An 18,150-nucleotide genomic window follows, 5' to 3' on the forward strand; every position below is an offset into this window, starting at 1 on the left:
AATAAAAACAGAATCAACTCTGCAGTACATTTTGGCAAATAATCAGAAGTAATTTACCCGCACTGACACTCGCACAATCCTATCCGGTCCTTATTTATTTTTAGTTTTTTTTTTCTTTCTTTTTTTTTTTTTACATAAGCAGGTTACCCCATAAACAAAATTATAAAACAATGGATTTTATAAAACATTTCACATGTGAAGGAGAAAATGTTCAAAACCCAAAAGACATGGCTAGTGTTTGTTTTAGTTGCCATCCTGCCTGTTACCAAATTTCCCAGTTTTGGAAGATGAGCGAACAGAAAACCAAATTTGTCAAGATCTATAATTCATGCTTCTCCAAAATGGTAATTTAAAATGAGAAATTTAATTCTACAGCGGTCATTTAAAACTTCCATCACTCCTAAATAACTGTGGTTTACACCATATGTTCATATTTACTGATCTGAGGAGACATCTACATGTATATACAGGTACACAAAAATATTTACGTCCAAAATATTTGTCAATAATGAAAAACACGCAGAAATAAAAAGGAAAAAAAAAATACTGAACTTCCAGTAATCAGAAAATAAAACATGAAGAAGAGTTTTTAAAAATGAAAAAAAAAAAACAGCAAACGAAAGGCAAAATGAGACATCATGGGAAATGAAGGCATTCCTCGTTCTTCCGCAACAACTACACAAATCTCACCTTGAGCCACACGTGATGATCAGCCAGTGGGGCCACAGAGGGCACTTGCTCTCCCCGCTCTCCGAAACCGAGCGTTTGGTCCTGCGTGACCGAAGATGGCGTGGACAGCCAGCCGCGACGCCACTATGCTCAGATTCCAGACAGGGTGGTAGAGTAAATGTCTTTTTGTTCACAGTTTCAAAAGGAGCGATCCCTCCATTGTAGACTGCCCGCTATGCGATTTCAACTTTTCATTGTTGAGGCGAGCTCAAAATTTACACTCACATAGTTTAAAAAAAAATAATAATCTGCGCTGCGCTATGCATGCATGCAGGCACACGCACACACACACACACACACACACACACACACACACACACACACACACACACACACACACACACACACACACACACACACACACACACACACACACAGAGTGGACAGCTCTAGTCCTTATAACAAACCAGGGCAAGCATAACACTTGTGCACATTGCATATAGACTTTTAATTAAATAAAACATGGAAAAAGTTTAGCGTTTTTTTTCTTTTAACTTAGTGTTTCCCTCCCTCCTTTACTCCTGGACTTAAGTTACTTGGGGGGGGGGTCCTCCTAAGAGTGTATGCCTTGAACCGTTTGCATATATTCAGGCTTACACAGTTCAAGAAGACCTTGAACTGACATGTTCACATAAAATACACAAGCCCCCTCGTCAGCTGGGAATTGCAAACATGCTTCCTATACACCGCACATGTTTTCCTCCCTAGGCAAGGTAACCTGGAAATGACCTCAAATCATTGGTCTCCATTATCTGGCAATGTCAGCATCATCAGCGTTACGGTGCCGTTAAAGGCCAGACGACCAGTGCGAGTTCATGGGATACAAAAGTCAATAATAAAAATAAAAAGGTGACACTTTAGAGATAGTGGTTACAAATGGCAGGGATTGAGAAGTTTGGCGATTAGCAGAGGAGGATAAACACGCCAGCGAGATGTGGCAGGCAGGGCGGGTAGGACGGAGGCTCCAGGGCAGTGGGGACCAGCTGCATCGTCACACACACTCCTCAGCGGACATCAGCAGCGGGTTAATGTACTCGAAACCCTCGAATTCGGACTGGTCGATCTTCCGGACCACGTCGCTGCAGAACAAACCAATGTATTATAAGTTGACTGCGTGAAACCAGAAATGTTCCAGCACTCAAACTCACTAGAGCAGTGCTTCCCAACTCGGTCCTTGGGGACCCGTAGAAGGTCCATGTTTTTGCTCCCTTCCAGCTGTATGGGAGGGAGCAAAAACGTGGACCGTGTGTGGGACCCTGAGGACCGGCCTGGGAAACACTGCACAAGAACGTGGAATGTACACCACAGTTGGACAGAACCAGCCGACTGTCCGGCCTTATTGTCACCAGGCGGCTAGCTAGTGTCCACAGGAGTGCGGCCAACTCACTCGTCGTCAGGTGTGAGCTGGATCGGCTCGTTGGTGAACTGGGCGTCGAAGTTGTCCAGGCCAAACTCGCCGGAGATGTTGGGCTTGAAAGGGGGGACTACCTGCTTATGCTCCATCTGTGTAGCGGTTAGAGAGAGAGGAAGAGAATGAGGAAGCTGTCAGACCATGCAGTGACCAGGCAGTGTGTGGGCCTTCCTAGCTGTGACCCATGTAAATTTAATGTAAATACCAAAAGTAGTAGTGTCAGGCTTTTTAGCTGGATATTTTTACTGGAGCAATTCAGGTTAAGTATTTTTCTCAAGGGTGCCTCAGCTGGGCCTCCCGGGAATTACACCAGCAGCTTTTAAGTTATATCCATATCTGCAGCACGGTGCCCGCTGGCCCAGATGCAGGGCCACGTTTCCTAGACGCTCCCCCTGCAGGCATTCAGCAGTAATGCAGCCAGTGACATGGTTAGTGGGGGGTGGGGGTTGTGGCTGTTAAACCTGATACCACAGACAGACACACGCTGATAAGCACTTTTCCACTGCCCTCCAGGCCAAACAGACAGCGGTCACACTAGACTGTCTAGTCGCTTGCGTCACAGAGATGCCAACAAATTCTTTGTTGCTGGGCAGGACTGTCTGATTAGCCTTTACAGTTTGCTTAAGGAGGGGCGGCACAGCGGGACATGTGTGAGTGACTGGATTGTGAGTGTGCCCTGTGATGGGTTGGTGCCCCATCCTGGGTTGTTCCCCGCCTTGCGTTCATAGAACTCAGGATAGGCTCTGGATCCCCCTTAACACTGAATAGGATAAGCTGCTACAGAAGATGGATGGAGTTTGCTTAAGGACACACTTTATCCAAACAGTCTTCCACAGTTTTCACATTTTATACAGCTGCTAAACATTTTTAAGCAAGTGGGTCAACGACCTAAGAACAAATTAGGACGAGGTCCCTTTAAACTCCATACCAGGTTCGCATTTCCAAAAAGGGGCCTGAATGAGCTTTGTAGAATAACCCACAGCAAATCCTAATATCTGCTATCTTAATCCGCTGGTGAAGATGTGAGAGACGTGACTCACCAGCTCCCAGTCCACATTGCGGAAGAAGGGATGCCCTTGAATGTCAGCAAAGCCAGTCTGGGGATGACAACCAAGGCGTTCCTTGGGTTCCTGCAAGGGGGCGTCGACAAGAGTATCAGTTATCCTACGTCACTCCCCAACTCGGATGGAATCGGATTGACTAGTCCGTACCTTGTTGAGGAATCCTTTCAGCACGCTGGCTGCCTTGACTGACAAGGACCTGGGGATTCTGATCTGTTTCTCCAAGATTACTGAGGGAGTTCAAAGAAAGCATTGAGCTATGAGTCGCGGCTTGTGAATTCCAAGACTTTGGTAGGAGCCCACATGGGATGTAGGGGAACGGCAGCAGCTGCACCCAGCGGATATCAAACCCTGCACTACATCCATGTTTCCCTAAACTAGATCATGTAACACATCCTGATCTGAGGGGCTGGAAGACATAATGAGGCACACTGCCCTGCGGTGGAACAGATCTGCCCAGAACCACAGTTCTACAAAAACCGTTTCATTCTTCAACAAGGGACCCAGACTCATACATTTGGCCTTTGTTTCAGTCACAAATTCCTCACTATCTTCTGCAGCTTCAATTGACTGAATTGCTTCGTACACCTTTACATATAGATTTAATGTCATAGCAAGGTCTGGGCTCCTCCTGAACGTGTCCGATGCGGATCTGTGGATGTGCACCTTGGAAGAGGTAGTCCTCGGTGTTCTGGTCGGGGTTGTCCGAGCTGCCCACAATGTCAAACGGCGAGCGGCCGGCCATCATCTCGAACATGAGCACCCCCAGCGCCCACCAGTCCACACTAAAACCTGGGGGGGGGGGAAGCCAAAGTCAATACCCGCGTGTTTGCGTGTTAGTATGTGCAGGAATGTAAACACGCATGTATACCCTACCGTATTCCTCTCCCCGCAGGATCTCGGGGGCAATGTAGTTGGGTGTTCCACAAAAGGTGCTGGTTGTGTCTCCCGGCCGCAAGCCTTCCTGCAACACAAAGTCCCTATCAGCACACAGACCCCCTCCCCTGGCGGGCTGCCGGGATTACCCAGAAGCCTTTTCACCACGCCTGCCAGGATGATATCGGCACTCAGGCAAAATGTACTCTGGTCTGGCAGCTGGCCCTTCTGTGGATCCAGAGCTGCTCGTATCGCCTTCCCGCCTGGGAACTGCGCCTGTGTTCCTGATATTTCCCGTTTGACGTCTCTTTCCCCTCTAAAGCTGTTCGAAATGGCACCCAGAGGCTAGTTAGGCAGCCAAAGCGCGGCAGAGACACACACAGACCTTGCACATGCCGTAATCCGTGAGCTTGATGTGTCCTTCTGACTCCAACAGGACGTTATCCAGTTTCAAGTCCCTGTAGATGATTCCATGCTCATGAAGGTAGTTTAAGGCCAGGCTGATTTCTGCCGAGTAAAACCTGAAAGATCAAGCATAACAAACACCCATCTCACCCAGTGTTCACTCGGGTCAATAACTATTTTTTGGAAATTGTCACCTAGCGGTAAAGAAATATTTATTCATTGGCATAATGCGATTAAATGCTCAGGGCATTTGGACGCTTTCACAACACAAGTTTATGGCAGATTTGATGCAGCTTGGCTTAGTGCAAGGTCTTAGTGCAAGGTCTTAGTGCAAGGTCTTAGTGCAAGGTCTTAGTGCAAGGTCTTAGTGCAAGGTCTTAGTGCAAGGTCTTAGTGCAAGGTCTTAGTGCAAGGTCTTAGTGCAAGGTCTTAGTGCAAGGTCTTAGTGCAAGGTCTTAGTGCCCCTTCAATTCTCAGGACCTCAAGTCTCACCTGGCGTGCTCTTCTGGAAGCTTCCGCTGTCGCTGCATGTGAAACATCAGGTCTCCCCCATTCACGTATTCGATGACAAAGAAAAGTCTGGAGGGAAGTGGAGGGAGGAATTACAATACACCCTGTCGACTAAGATATGAGGGTCTATAGTGGTTAATGAAAGAAGAGAAAGTCAAACAACACGAGTTGAAAAACTGAAAAATAAAATATAAATATAAAATAAAAATAATTCCCAATAACCCAGTAAACAGGCATAGCCTTTCCATTTTAAGTTCAAAAACACACCCATTGGGTAGTATGCAAATTATAAAGGATATTGTAGAAAAGAAAACGGAATTCTTGAGTTGGTAGAAAGGCATCGTATGAAGGAGCATAAGGTAGCTGCTACCAAAGCACAAGTCATGTGACTAAGGTCAAAGTTCAGCACAAAGCTTGTGAAAACACTTCAGGCAAAGCTCTAAACGTATCGTCTAAATCGATGAGCCCTGCCAAAGGCTGCCTTCATGTGAATTTGCTTCCGGAAAAAGGAGCCAGAAAACACTTGACTGATTAGAGAAAAAAAAATGTTCTGCATAACTGACCGAAGTAATCAGGCGTGGCAATTACATTACAGGCCTGCCAGAGCATTATCAAAGTAGGTTTGGGTCAAAAATTTCACACCAGTAACGACGGGAAACCAACCACCAACAGCTGTTACATTTGCCCAGCAGAACCTCGGCAAAGGACCAGGACACTGGTCACCGTTCAGAACTCGACTGGGGTGGGGGGGCTCACCTGCTCTCCGTCTGGAAACAGGAGTGCAACCCCACCAGGAAGGGGTGGTTTGAGGCCTGCTCGAAGACGTGCTTCTCTGTCTGCACCCAGTCTATGTCCTGCCGCAGACCAGGGAGGCGTCACCAAACAAACCGTATGTCACACACATTCCCATCGGCTGGCCTGATAAGCCAGTCCCGGGATACGGCGCCTACCTCGTCGTCGTTGACCAGCTCCTTCTTCACCACCTTCATAGCGTAGATGCGGTCTGTCCTCCGGAGCCGAACCAGCAGCACCTTGGCGTAGCTCCCACGCCCGATGACCCGCAGCAGGTCGAAGTCCGCCAGACCCAGGCTGGACACCCCTTTGCCGGTCTCCCTGCTGCTCATGGCCTGGTCAGGGAGACAGCTTCTGTAAGTCGGTCACCTCTAATGGAGGTCACAGAAAAACTCAGGCCACCAAAGGCCTATTTATCAGCTTGCCCATCACAGACATAATTAGACTCATGTCCTGATCATCCAAACCCTTAGCTTTCACTTAGTCTATCAGAAACAAATAGCAGCATGTCTAGCATGAAAGCACCTCTTTTCCCACTAAATGCCAGACTGTGGAGCTTGTCCCCCCCCCCCATCAGAGAAGATTTGCTGTTCCAGTCCTCTACCCTTCCTCACCAAGCTCTCCCCTCCCGAGCCGCGAGCGGGCAGGCGAGACAGGTGTCGCACTGTGACGACAGACAATTCGCACTCACGGTCTGGCAAGAACGACGCTGTCAGACTGACGAGTGCCGTCATCAAAGCTACCCTTCTGGACGGGATGGGGGGGGGGGGGGGTGTTTAATTTATTACCTCTTTCTCTTCCCCGTCGTCGTTAAGACTCTCGCTTGACAGTTTGTATGGGATCACTAAAAAAAAATAATAAAATTGAAAACAGAGTAAAACACCATCTGCCATACTGGGGCCGGGGGTGACATCACAACGATGAGGTTTCCTATAAAAGTCTGGTGCGGTTACATCTGAAAGAGGTATTCTATTATTAACAATGTTCTGCCTGCTAGTGTTTTGTCCTTCGTCATCATCACCGGGGCGATTAGTCCACATATATAAACGCAAGTTTCCCGCAGACACACCTGGCTCCATGGGATCAGCTGGAGTCGGGACCTGACCCATCGATCTGATAATGTGATCCTGGGGACAGAGAGCCGTCGTGAGAAACGGGACAGACAGGCCGCTAACCCGCGAGGCGTCTCAGAGCGGCAGGGCTCACCCGTACCGGATGCCTGCCGCACTCCACTGTCACCAACTTGTGGCACTTCTTGTGGACGAGAAGCTTGCAGTTGATGCATTTGTAACCCTGTCGGCCGAGACCCCAGATGCGGTCTGTGCAGATGGCACAGTGTGCCCGCTGCGGGGGTGGGAGCAGAGGAAGTGGTCAGCCGCACTGGGCTCACACAAACTGATGGTCATATCACACTAAAAGTGCCCCCCCTCCCTCACCTTAAAATACCCATCTTAACCCTGGGCGAATGCATATGAGGCTGTGCATGTCACGCCAGTCTCGTTTAGTCCTGTTTTTGGCGTTAAAGAATCCTGCTTTTTGGTGGAAACAACCAGCCAGTCACCACTGAGGATTTTTTTTTAAACCCACTTATCATTGGTCAAAGGATGATGACATGACACAGCACAGGGAATCGCACTAAGGTGGCACAGAAGAGATGCCAGTCACCCTGTTGAATCTCTTGGCCTGGAAGGCGTGCCCGTAGGCGTAGTACAGCTTCCTCCAGCGTCGCGCGCCCCGCCTGTAGATGGACTCTGTGAGGGGAGGGTCAAAGGTCATTGTCTTTCCGGAGCCGAGACAGAGAATCCCTGAGTGTCCGACGAGATTATTAAAAATAAACATTTAAATACATCCTGATGCACCAAATACACTGAAGTAAACATGCACAAGGAAACTGATCAGAGACTGATCATGAGGAAAAGATGGGGGGGGGGGGGAGAAAGAGAGAGAGAGAGAGAGGGGGACAGGAGGAGAGGGGGAGGAGTGTGGCAGAGGGAGGGATAGTGACAGAATAAAGGAAAGAGGAGGAGGGCTGGAGGGAGGAAGGAAAGGAGGAGGCAGAAAAAGCAGAAGGGGGAGGGTGGCAGAGAGAGGGGGATAGTGACAGAATAAGGGGAAGATGAAAAAAGGGCTAAGAGACAAGAAGACTCCGGAAGGAAGGAGTGGGGTGAGCAGAGAGACAGAGAGAGAGAGAGAGAGAGGTGAGAAAGAATCAGAAGCGGGGGAGAGGAACAGGGGGGCTCGGGGTATGGAGAGAGGCATACTGGAGGAATGAGGGAATGCTGAGCCAAGGAGACTCCAAAGGAAGAAGTCAGGCAGTGTGAGAGAGAGAGAGAGAGCGACGCAGAATGAAGAGAGCCGAGAGGGGCCCATACTCACTGTCCTCCCCCGGACAGGGCATGCCAGGCTTCTCAGGAACACAGGGGAACACTGCGGACAGAGACGGCTGTCACTACCCCGTCCTTTAAGCACCGTCTCTAACACAAAGCACCACCTAGCACGGCCTGTGAAGCTCCCTCCTTGGCCATTTCCCTCCCCAGCAGCGTGTCTGCGGGGCGTGACGGGTCCAGGTGAGGCACCCAGCCCCGTTAAGACCCCAGTTCCCGCAGACCCCGTGACCTTCTCCTGTTCTCCCTTACGACCCCGTTTATTAGCTTGAAAGCACAGATGCAATTCCATCTGTGAAATGCCAAGGGACCTTTTCCGCAGTCTAATCAGCCTCCCAGGCAGTGCTGCCAGGAAGAAAGCCACGCCCAGTCCCTTCAATGGCCAATTAAATTACAAAACTGAACAAGGGAGGGATGGGGCGGGGCAGGGCATGGACCCCCCCACAAGTATCAATGAGGGAGGACAGCAAAAACAAGACGACACGTGTCCCAAGTCACATGCCAACGAACAAAAAGGTCAACAATAATGAAATACCAGGATGCAAACGTATTAACTGTAACTGAAGTATTTGCAGCCAATCATATTGTTTGGGGTAGCCTGGCATCCAGAGGTCGACACGTGGAAGTCCCACAAAATGGCAGAATTTTTCCACAGACTAAATGCTTAGCAGAACACAGTTAGAGGCGAGAAAAGCATCGGGGGACGGAAGGCATATTTAAAGGGCCAGAGCTCCATTTCCAGAAATCCTGAAAGGGACCAGAATGCAGCTCACACATCCATTTACGCCGTCACTGGCGAAAATGCCGGCTGGCTTTCAAGGTGCACAACACCTGCCCCTGCTCCACTTAGCGCTGGAGGGAACACACTCCTTATTTAGGCAATGTGCATAACACACACACGCAGAAACAGCCAGAACTCAGACACGCTAACCAGAGACCGTAACATGCGTGACGACTGCTCCGCTACACATACGAACGCCCCCACACGCACCCCGCTGACTTTGCTACTTCCAGCGCTAATTAGCGACCGGGGCGTCACAGAGCCACCCGCGACCTTCGACACCCCCCCTCCCCCCTGACTCCCACGCGGCACCCAGGCGCGGACGCCACATGCTGACCGTGGATGATGAGTTCCGAGTCCTTGTTGAGTTCGTACAGTCGCAGCGCCTCCTCCAGCTCCAGCTGCGAAGACACGGTACAGGGATCGCCTGGAAAAAGATAATAAAAAACAGCCCAGCTTAGCCGCAGACGGCACCATCCCATAACGCTTCTCGCCGACACAGGACTCTCAATACAGGGGCAATTTAACAAAAACTCAGGCATATACCGTCCTTCTTTCAGCTGACCCGCTTAATAACGTTACCCCTTTGCTCTCTGGAGTAAACCAGCAGGGGGCGACCTTCAGGTCACCAGTCCAGCTTGCCGAGTGCTTCGCCACCCGCTCTTGTGACCCAGAGCTAAAATGCAGATAGCATTCCTTTCCACTGTGTCAAGTGGAATAAAAAGGGACACTTCTGAGCAATTCATCAGGAGAAGCAGCCAGGGATTTAGGAGCTAGCAGCAGATGCTGGGAAGAGGAGACTGACACCAGAACAAGATAACAGGCTGGATGGCCCTGGGAGATCTTCATTTTCATTGAGGGCTTAATACTAAGGAATGCTACTGACGTTCAGCAGACTGATGGGTCTGAATCACCACTTCAGCACAACTTAATTATAATAATCTGACTGTGACTTCCTGCAATGGTGCATGAGACACAGCATGGAAGGTCTTGTTGGATTCAAACACACCTTCCTCGTCGATCCACTTCATGGTGAAGAGCTGGTCGTTGTCCATGCAGCACATTTCTCGTACTTCGCTGTACAGCATGTCGTAGGAGATGGTGGGCTCAAAGTAGGTGATCATGATGTCCCTGGAGAGAGGAAGGGGAAATGGGAGGAGTTAAACCAGACGAAATGCCAAAAAGGGACAGACTGGCCAATCACCAGAGCAGCAGACGGCATTGTGGCCAAGGAACCAGGCTAGAGTCCAGTAAAGTGTCTAGTAACATGAATTGGTTAGAAAAAAATACCAGTCTAAAACTGAGAGGGAGGTGCCATGAGATTGGTAGGTCATGTGAGCTGGGCGGCATTTAGCTCTGATCTTTTTTTCCCCCTAATGGTTTGAACTTCCTCACTCAGGTCTGGCAAAGAGTCTCGAAGGCCTGTAAACAGAGCTCAGTGATTTCCCCGGCACCACTGGCACGCCAGGTCCGCCGGGGACACTTCCCCACACGGTAAACACTGCTATCGCTGACACAACCTGCCGATCGATAGCTTGTCTGCTTTGGTTAGGACTTCGACTCGGCCTCATTCCCGCAGCCGCAGCCTCAGAGCCGCTTAAACCGCTGACGTGAAACTTGACCAGAACAAATTGTCCTTTTCAGCGAAGCACAACAAACCAAACATCTGAAGTAAAGTATTCGGATAATAAAACCTTGTGTAATCCTGTATGACGACACGGTGGTCTTCCAAAACAGTGTCCCTCAACCCTGTCCTCAGGACATCCCGGACATTCCACGTTTGCCGTTTCCCAGCTCCCTCTTACCAGGTATTTGGTGTTCCTGATTAGTTAGGAGGGAACAAAACTCAGGGTCCAAGCATTGGGTTGAGAAATATTGTTCCAAAATACTGTTGTTCAGACTGGACCAGGACAACCACCAAAGGCAGCAGCAGACCAGAGAAGACCCTAAACGCTGATCTATACCCTGTGACCTACGCCATTGGGAGCCTTAATACCGGTGCACTGAGGTGTCTGTGGCATTCAGTAATTACGCCAGCAAAATGTTAGGTGATGCAGAGTTCTGGATGCTGCAATTGCCTTCCCACCCTGTGATATATTCAAATGCTGAATCACACAATTAAAACACATTTAACAAAGTATCCATTAATGGAATCCTGCTTAAATTTTTGCTGCTCCAAATTTCCTGTAGATAGTCACTTCTTATCCATTTTCCCCTCTAAAGTTAGTGTCTATATAATTTTTAAAAACTTTTTTTTCTCTTGTAAAGTATGAATAAACTTATTGGAGGTAAGTGAATGTGATGCTGTCATCCTGAGTGTTTTGTAGACCTGTTGCTATGATGCGATGGGTGGGTTATTTAATGCTAGATATAAATAGCGCTTCAGTTTCAATCAGCAATATAAGTACACCTGGGGGCTGTACTACAAAGCGGGGTTACTGGCTTATCGGGGTAACTTGTCGGATTTAAGGTAGTCTGGGCAGAATGCAAGTGACTGAATATGTAGTCCATTTAAACTGTGGTACCTTAAATCCGACAAGTTACCCCGCTTTGTAGTACAGGCCCCTGGGATGTAAGTTTTCTTAGCTCAAACCAATGCTACCAAACAGACCAATCACAGTCCTTGCGGTCTATGTCGCCACAAGGTGTAGTTAGGGTTGGTAAATTCTGGGAATTTTCCCATTAATTGCCATATACAGACGTTCATCTACTTACGAACTTTCAGACATACGAACGGACTAAGTACAAATTGTGTTCGTCGGGTTCCTGTTTCCTGTGCGCAACATCAATTTTTCTTTCTTTTTTTCTTTCAATGCTGCCTAGTACGACTACTGGCCGCTAATCCCGCCGCACAAGAGTGCAGCGTGCGTTCTCCCAGCATCCTAGTTTTTGTACTTGTGTATACCCTTAAACTGATGTTGAATAACAACTTATGAACATTTCAAGTTTCGAACAGCCGTTCGGAACGTAACTCGCTTGTAAGTAGGAGCATCTGTATACCCATTGATTCTCATGGAAAGTATCCGACTTGGAATATTTCCAAAATTCTCCATCTTAACTTCCCATGGAATGGAAAGTTTCTGTAAATTTCCCACCTCTTAGCAACCCAACATGCATTTACATTTCTGGTGAGGTGGATGCCAGCCTATGGTGTTGGCTACAGTGTAGGAGCCACCGCTACGCCTTTCGGCGTTGAGTCGATGCAGAAGCATAAATCAGCCTTAAAAATAACCAGAGCGCCAACCAGTTTGCTGAAGACTGAGGTGCCCACAGGCTGCTACACACGAGGCCAACAACGCCAATAAGAAGGAAAACATCTGCCAGGCTGGGGAGCCAGCAGAATGGAGACAGACGGTCATAAAGCAAAAGCAACACCTTGAGGTAGATTCCATATGCTTTATTGCCGATAATAGGTGGTTTCCTCCACCCCGGCCCCAACATTGGCCCCATTAAGTAGCTTCCCACAATATCAAAGGACCACATAATCAAGACAGTCAGACAGGCTTGGAATCTCATTCTCATTGTCGCAAAAAAAACAGGCAAATCAGAAACTTCAGACGGTCATGGCTGGGACGGTGCCCATCTGAGCTCAGAACTGAAAACCTTCAGTTCTCATTAATCATTGACGGGCATGAAATTCCCTCCCTGGCACCTCCTACCAGTGTTTGAAAAACGCAAGCAGGAAGAAGGGTCTACGGCTGCAATTTGTTACCCAGGGACGCCACGCAACAATTACCCTTCACAGTACTGCAAGGGTAAATGCGAAGTGAGAAAAGTATGTATCCTTAAGCTAAATAACCCCATCCTGAAAATCTAGCTGATCTGCATTTTAAATCCATTCATGGTGAACAAGGTGCACAAAATGCCACTGTGAAGCCAGCGGTCGTGCGTGGAGCCCTAACATTGTTCACGTGCCGCACCACAAATGTCACGGCGATGACCGCACATGCCAATGACGTGCACGTCGTTTTCAGCCAACTGACAGGTATGACATCATCTCTCCTTGGCAGTCTGGGCACCTTTGCCAGTTTTGGACCCTACGGGTAAAACGGAGCTAAACGTTCACTGCTACCGCAGGGCACTCATGAAGGATTAAGGCTGGCGGACCGGAAACCAACCGCAGCGGGACGTAACGGAAGGGAGGGGTTTCCTACCTATGAGCAAACAAGCAGGATTGTGCGAGAGAGGAGAACTGATAAAGGTGTGTGTGTGTGTGTGTGTGTGTGTGTGTGTTCAAAGCCCTCCCATCCCTGCCAATTCGGCAGACCACAGTGCCACCTGGGTCTGGTGAGGCCTGCGAGGATTAATGCGCCAGCAGAAATGCACAATTCCTAGTGCAACACAGATTCATCCATGCACCATAATCTCAGACAGCAGGTTTTCCCCTAACGTAAACCGCTAATAACCTCCACATAGAGAGAGGTCTAAATGAGTTCAATTAGGTGAATAATTACTTCAATCACGACCTTAAGTACTCAGCTGAACAAAAACTGCCCTCTGACTAGGGCTGTCTGAATGCAAGACAAATAAATGTACAGATGTGGTCAGGTGCGATTAGTAATATTTTATTAACGTGTTCAGAAAAGTGAGCCGATATAGAAATGCATGGATGCCTTTCCTTGCGTCTGACCCTGTCAGCACATCTATCTAAACGAAGCCCTGTCTCTCTGCATGTTCTCCAGGCACTAAAGGCACAATGATGACAAACAGACTGCCATCCCTTCCCCCACAGAATCAGGCCTATGAGCTTTCATAGTGCTTAAGCTCTTGCCTTCCCTCCATATTCTTCTGATTCAGCCTAGATCTGGGCGGTATGACCAAAAATTTATATCACGGTATTTTTCAAAGTTATATCGGTTTCACGATATAAGACGTTTTTTTTTTTTTTTTAAGTATGACTGGGCGTTTACCACATTTTACAGGACACGTTTTTGTTTTATGTTTTTGCATTGTTCCCACATTAACTATATTATTTTATTATTAGCCATTGCGCCTATCCGCTACCTTAATGATAACATACGGCTGTGCGAGTGTGAGTGTGTGTGTGTGTGTGTGCGAGCATTGTAGTAGTGCTGTGTGAAGTGTGGCGTGTTTGTTGGCTAACTGCTTATAGATAAACGGCTAATGTTAAGGTGTGTGCCGGCCAAGTTAACATTTGTGATAAGCGTTTAATAGTTCAGTGTTGCTGGAACAAGAGCTTTATTGACCTCAGAAAATTTCTCATAAAGACCGGGATGTCGGTCATTAAGATGCTTCTCCAAGTTTGACGTGTTACTTGACTTCGTCGCCACAACTTAGTAGCACTGTTTGCACAGAGGCTTAGACATCCTTAGCCTTTCCATGCTCGTCTGCAAAATACTTCCAAACGGCACTTTTGGGGTTTTTTTTTTTTTAACTGAAGCAGCTTCTGAAGTGCCTTCAACTGCAGCATATGCCATGATCGGTCAACTCGGTATGTGTGTGTTAACCAGCGCAAATGTGTTCAGCGGCTATTGAGAGGAGGGGAGGGGCTATGCGAGTGTGAGTGTGTGTGTGTGTGTGTGTGCGAGCATTGTAGTAGTGCTGTGTGAAGTGTGGCGAATGAAGCGAAAACCGCACTTTTGGTATCAATAATGGCGAAAATCAGTATCTAATCAGATACTAATTTTTAATATCAATTAGTATCTGAGAATCGATTTTTTTGACAACCCCAGTGTCTCATTATTTCCAACTCCAATGTCAGCCATATCTTCTGTTTCTGATCTTTCGTGGTACATTTTTAGTGATGCAACAGTGAAACAGTTTCCAGCTGCGACACTTTCCGAACGTTGTGCAGGCTATTTAAACCGGTATTGCGGTATAAGAAAAATTTATATCATAACAATAATAAAAAACGGTTTTCGGTATGAACCGGTACACCGCCCAACACTAATTCAGCCCTCATGAGGATTAGCTGTGGAACCTCTCAAACAACAAAGATTAATATGCTCCATTTTTACAATTTACTTAGCCAGAAAGCTAAATATCTTACTGTAGCTCAAGGCCTTATGGGACTTGAACCAACAACCTTCACATTATTAAATGGGAAAGTAATTGTCATTGTTGACACACCACACCACACACTGCACAACAATGAAGTGCGTCTATGCATTTAACCCATATGTCACATCGTGAAATAACAGGGGGCAGCTAATTCAGCACCTGGGGATCAGTATCTTTGCTAGTCGGGGATTCGAACCGGCAATCTTTCGATTACAAGTGCGCGTCCCTAACCACTAGGCCACCAACATCATTAACCATTATGCTACCTGGGACTGCACTGGTACGGGGATCACGCAGAACATTCATGAGTGGATCCAAATCCTTCCTAAGCACTGAACTCAGTATTGTCCAAAAAAAAAACAATGTGTATTTGGGTCAGAAGGAGAGTGGTATCACGCATTAATACATCCTCTAGTGCGGCACATCCATAATAGAGGAAGCTGTGGTCATCTCACACTACACAATGGGTGTCATGTCTTCACCAACATTCACATAGTTAGCCATGGGTGAGAGAGGGTAAAACAAAACCACTAAGAGCCTTATGAGAAACTTAAGCCGGGAGCCATCCATCTCAAAGAAAGCCGGCCAGACAGCAGAATGCGGAGGCTGCACTGGGTATCATGGCCCCTGACGGGCACATCCCCCACGGAGCGCATCGTCAGGCCAGCTCGGACCTGCCAGTCAGGCAGAGTTACAGCCGCTCACCTTCATGTCTGACATCAAAGGACAATGTTAAGGAAGAAAGCAAACCCTGTCATGCACAGAACTCATTCGGAAACATATTCCAGGCTAACTTACACAGACGTTTCTAAAACACACACCTAACAAATCAAGATTCATATCAGCTGGTTAAAAATGAATCTAAGTACTAGTACTACGGAGTTGACACTTAAAACACTATTCTGTTATAAACAAAACGGGGACATAAAATTAGGCTGTAGAGATATAATTTTCCCCCCAAGAGACATTCCTACATAGCTTGCATTCCTGAGAGGTTATTTCAGAAATTGCTCACATGTTCTGCCTGGGATGAGGGGGCGGGGGGGTGAAACACGGGGACATACGAGTCAACATCCGTACCTGCATGACTCGTTTTTCAAGTCGCCCAGAGCTGCGACACGAAACCAGGCCAATGGACATTTTAAAGAAGATAATATGGGCGTTACTGTGGCGGGAAGGGAACACGCGTCTCCAAGTTAATAATACCATAAAACTAATAAAACAGTACGTGAAACTAAGAGCTCAGTGCCGGTGTCCCGCGCTTACTTCCATGTCTGAGGGCGTGTTTCTTTCTTCCAAATCCAAACCCGGCGCTCCATATTCAGGATCAGATACTTAGGCCCATAACAATGAAACCGTAAAGGAGATAACAGTGATACCACCCTAACTAACTGTATCTCACCACTTTTAGAACAACAACGGTCAGTTAAAGGGGAAAAAACCGACAATACTACAATACTAGGATGACAGACACCACCAACCACCGGTATCAGTTAAAAGCCGGTAATACACCAACCCACATATCATATGTAATTTGCGTTTTATATTAACATAGGTCCATGGCGCTAGTTACCTAAATGGGAAAATAAACCACGTTATGTCCAGAAAAAGCTCATCTGGATGCTGATCTTCAGAGAGACGGAAAATGATGGAACCAGACGGATAACCCGTACTATCCGCAGACATTAAATCCACGACATGAAAACAAACACAGTCGATCCATATGTTACTGTTAACTAGAGTCAACCAGCTTAATCTTCAGAAGGGGGTAGTTTCACCTGCAGCTCATCTTGCTCGGTTGTTAACCAGCTCACCTTAAGTCAGGAGCCATTCATCGCGGTGCTTTGAAGCCGTTAACTAGCTAAATTATAACGTAGGGATAAAGCCCATTCCTCATACAGTAATGTTTACACAAACAGATTTTATATGAATACCAGTCTAGAAGGAAAACGGCTTCCCACTCACCCCTTGTAGTAAGCTTTTACCCGGACTTGGTGAGGATTTTCGCCGGGGTGGGACATGGTGCTGTCCCGCAACGTAGGCATCATAAGATTTGGGACGCGGAGATCCAGCCAGTTACCTTCGGCAGTCCCCTTTCCGTATCGGACTGGCTACAAACGCTGAAATACTAAACTTCAAAAACTCGATAATTTTTACTATGTTTTCCAAAGTTTACGGACACCACCTCACAGGCGAACGTAACTTTCGGTTCCTAAGCGATCTAAACACTCCCTACTGCGGAGGCCCCACAACAGGCTGTTCTATCTGTGGAAGCTGTAGGGGGAGGAGGTACGCTGCGGCCATTAACCATCAAACAGCAAACTCGCCCAATATATACATTTCGACCTAGAGCATTGTCTTAAATATTTAAAATGACGACGCGAAACGCGCGCTCCCGTCAGAATACAGATTAAAATAAATTTATAAATGCGGTCGCGTCCAAGATACCCCTATATTAGTAATGTGCGTGAGCTCGCCTACATTCCGATTATACCAATACAAACACTGTATTTGTTTTAATTCAAATTAAATCGAGAATGTCCCACTTTCTGATTGTTTCTTTATTCCCCCCGACAAGTTTAAATTACTGTTACAATCACCAATTTCGAAAATGTATATTGAGTGTAAACTGAAATTGAATACGAGAGCCTATTGTTTGGCTGACACGCCAAATAACTATGGGAGTAACGATTCAATAAGGATTCCATCTATTGGCTGTAAAATACAGTACAAACGCCAATCAGAGTTTCAAGCGAGCTGTATTGAAAAAAATGTGAACGGTACAAGCGTTACTTTCCTTTCCTGTAGTTCTGGGTATTGGAGTTTTAGGGCGCTTATGAATTAAAAAGGATTGCAACACGAGTGCTCCATTCGCACAATGAAATGTCGGAAACAGATTAAAAGGACCTGGAAAGCATTTAGTTACCGAAATAATTTTTGTGCTGGTTCTTCACGAGCGTAAAGTTATCACAAAAATATTAAGTCGAGTGGATTTACGTAGGCTACAACACATCAAAAGCATTTTCTAATATAAACATAGGTAATATAAAAATAGGTAGGCCTACTTTACCAATTTTGAGAAAATCTGATAAAAATCCGGGAAGATCGGTTGTATGAATTAACCAAGAATTTATTTTCATAGATTGATAGTTTTGCCTGTAACATCATATTTGAGCATAA

General features: G+C 47.0%; 1 protein-coding gene across 2 annotated transcripts; it reads right to left on the minus strand.

Moving 5' to 3' along the window:
• Nucleotides 1-224: 224 nt before the first annotated feature.
• prkci (protein kinase C, iota) lies at nt 225-17,651 on the minus strand. 2 transcript variants are annotated; one of them, XM_023824373.2, is made up of 18 exons: nt 16,936-17,651; nt 9,959-10,080; nt 9,287-9,376; nt 8,161-8,211; nt 7,450-7,535; nt 6,991-7,128; nt 6,854-6,911; nt 6,573-6,628; nt 5,943-6,119; nt 5,749-5,846; nt 4,975-5,061; nt 4,463-4,598; nt 4,078-4,165; nt 3,868-3,993; nt 3,352-3,431; nt 3,181-3,270; nt 2,117-2,232; nt 225-1,808 (listed from the first exon to the last, which is right to left on the minus strand). In XM_023824373.2, the coding sequence occupies exons 1-18, from the start codon at nt 17,016-17,018 to the stop codon at nt 1,721-1,723; spliced, it is 1,770 nt and encodes a 589-aa protein (XP_023680141.1). In that variant the 5' UTR covers nt 17,019-17,651; the 3' UTR covers nt 225-1,720. The 2 variants fall into 2 exon arrangements, with proteins under 2 accessions (XP_023680141.1, XP_023680142.1); XM_023824374.2 differs by having other exon boundaries at nt 6,997-7,128; nt 16,936-17,650.
• Nucleotides 17,652-18,150: the final 499 nt, after the last annotated feature.

The sequence above is a fragment of the Paramormyrops kingsleyae genome, chromosome 21 (assembly GCF_048594095.1).
Source record: "Paramormyrops kingsleyae isolate MSU_618 chromosome 21, PKINGS_0.4, whole genome shotgun sequence".
In the NCBI taxonomy this organism is placed as follows: domain Eukaryota; kingdom Metazoa; phylum Chordata; class Actinopteri; order Osteoglossiformes; family Mormyridae; genus Paramormyrops; species Paramormyrops kingsleyae.

Excerpts from the sequence above, each read along its gene's own strand:
- prkci (XM_023824373.2), bottom strand. The coding sequence starts at position 17,018 with ATGATGCCTACGTTGCGGGACAGCACCATGTCCCACCCCGGCGAAAAT. Across the intron at positions 8,212-9,286 it reads CTCGGAACTCATCATCCACG|TGTTCCCCTGTGTTCCTGAG; the intron begins GTCAGCATGTGG and ends CTCTGTCCGCAG. Across the intron at positions 4,166-4,462 it reads CGGATTACGGCATGTGCAAG|GAAGGCTTGCGGCCGGGAGA; the intron begins GTCTGTGTGTGT and ends TTTGTGTTGCAG.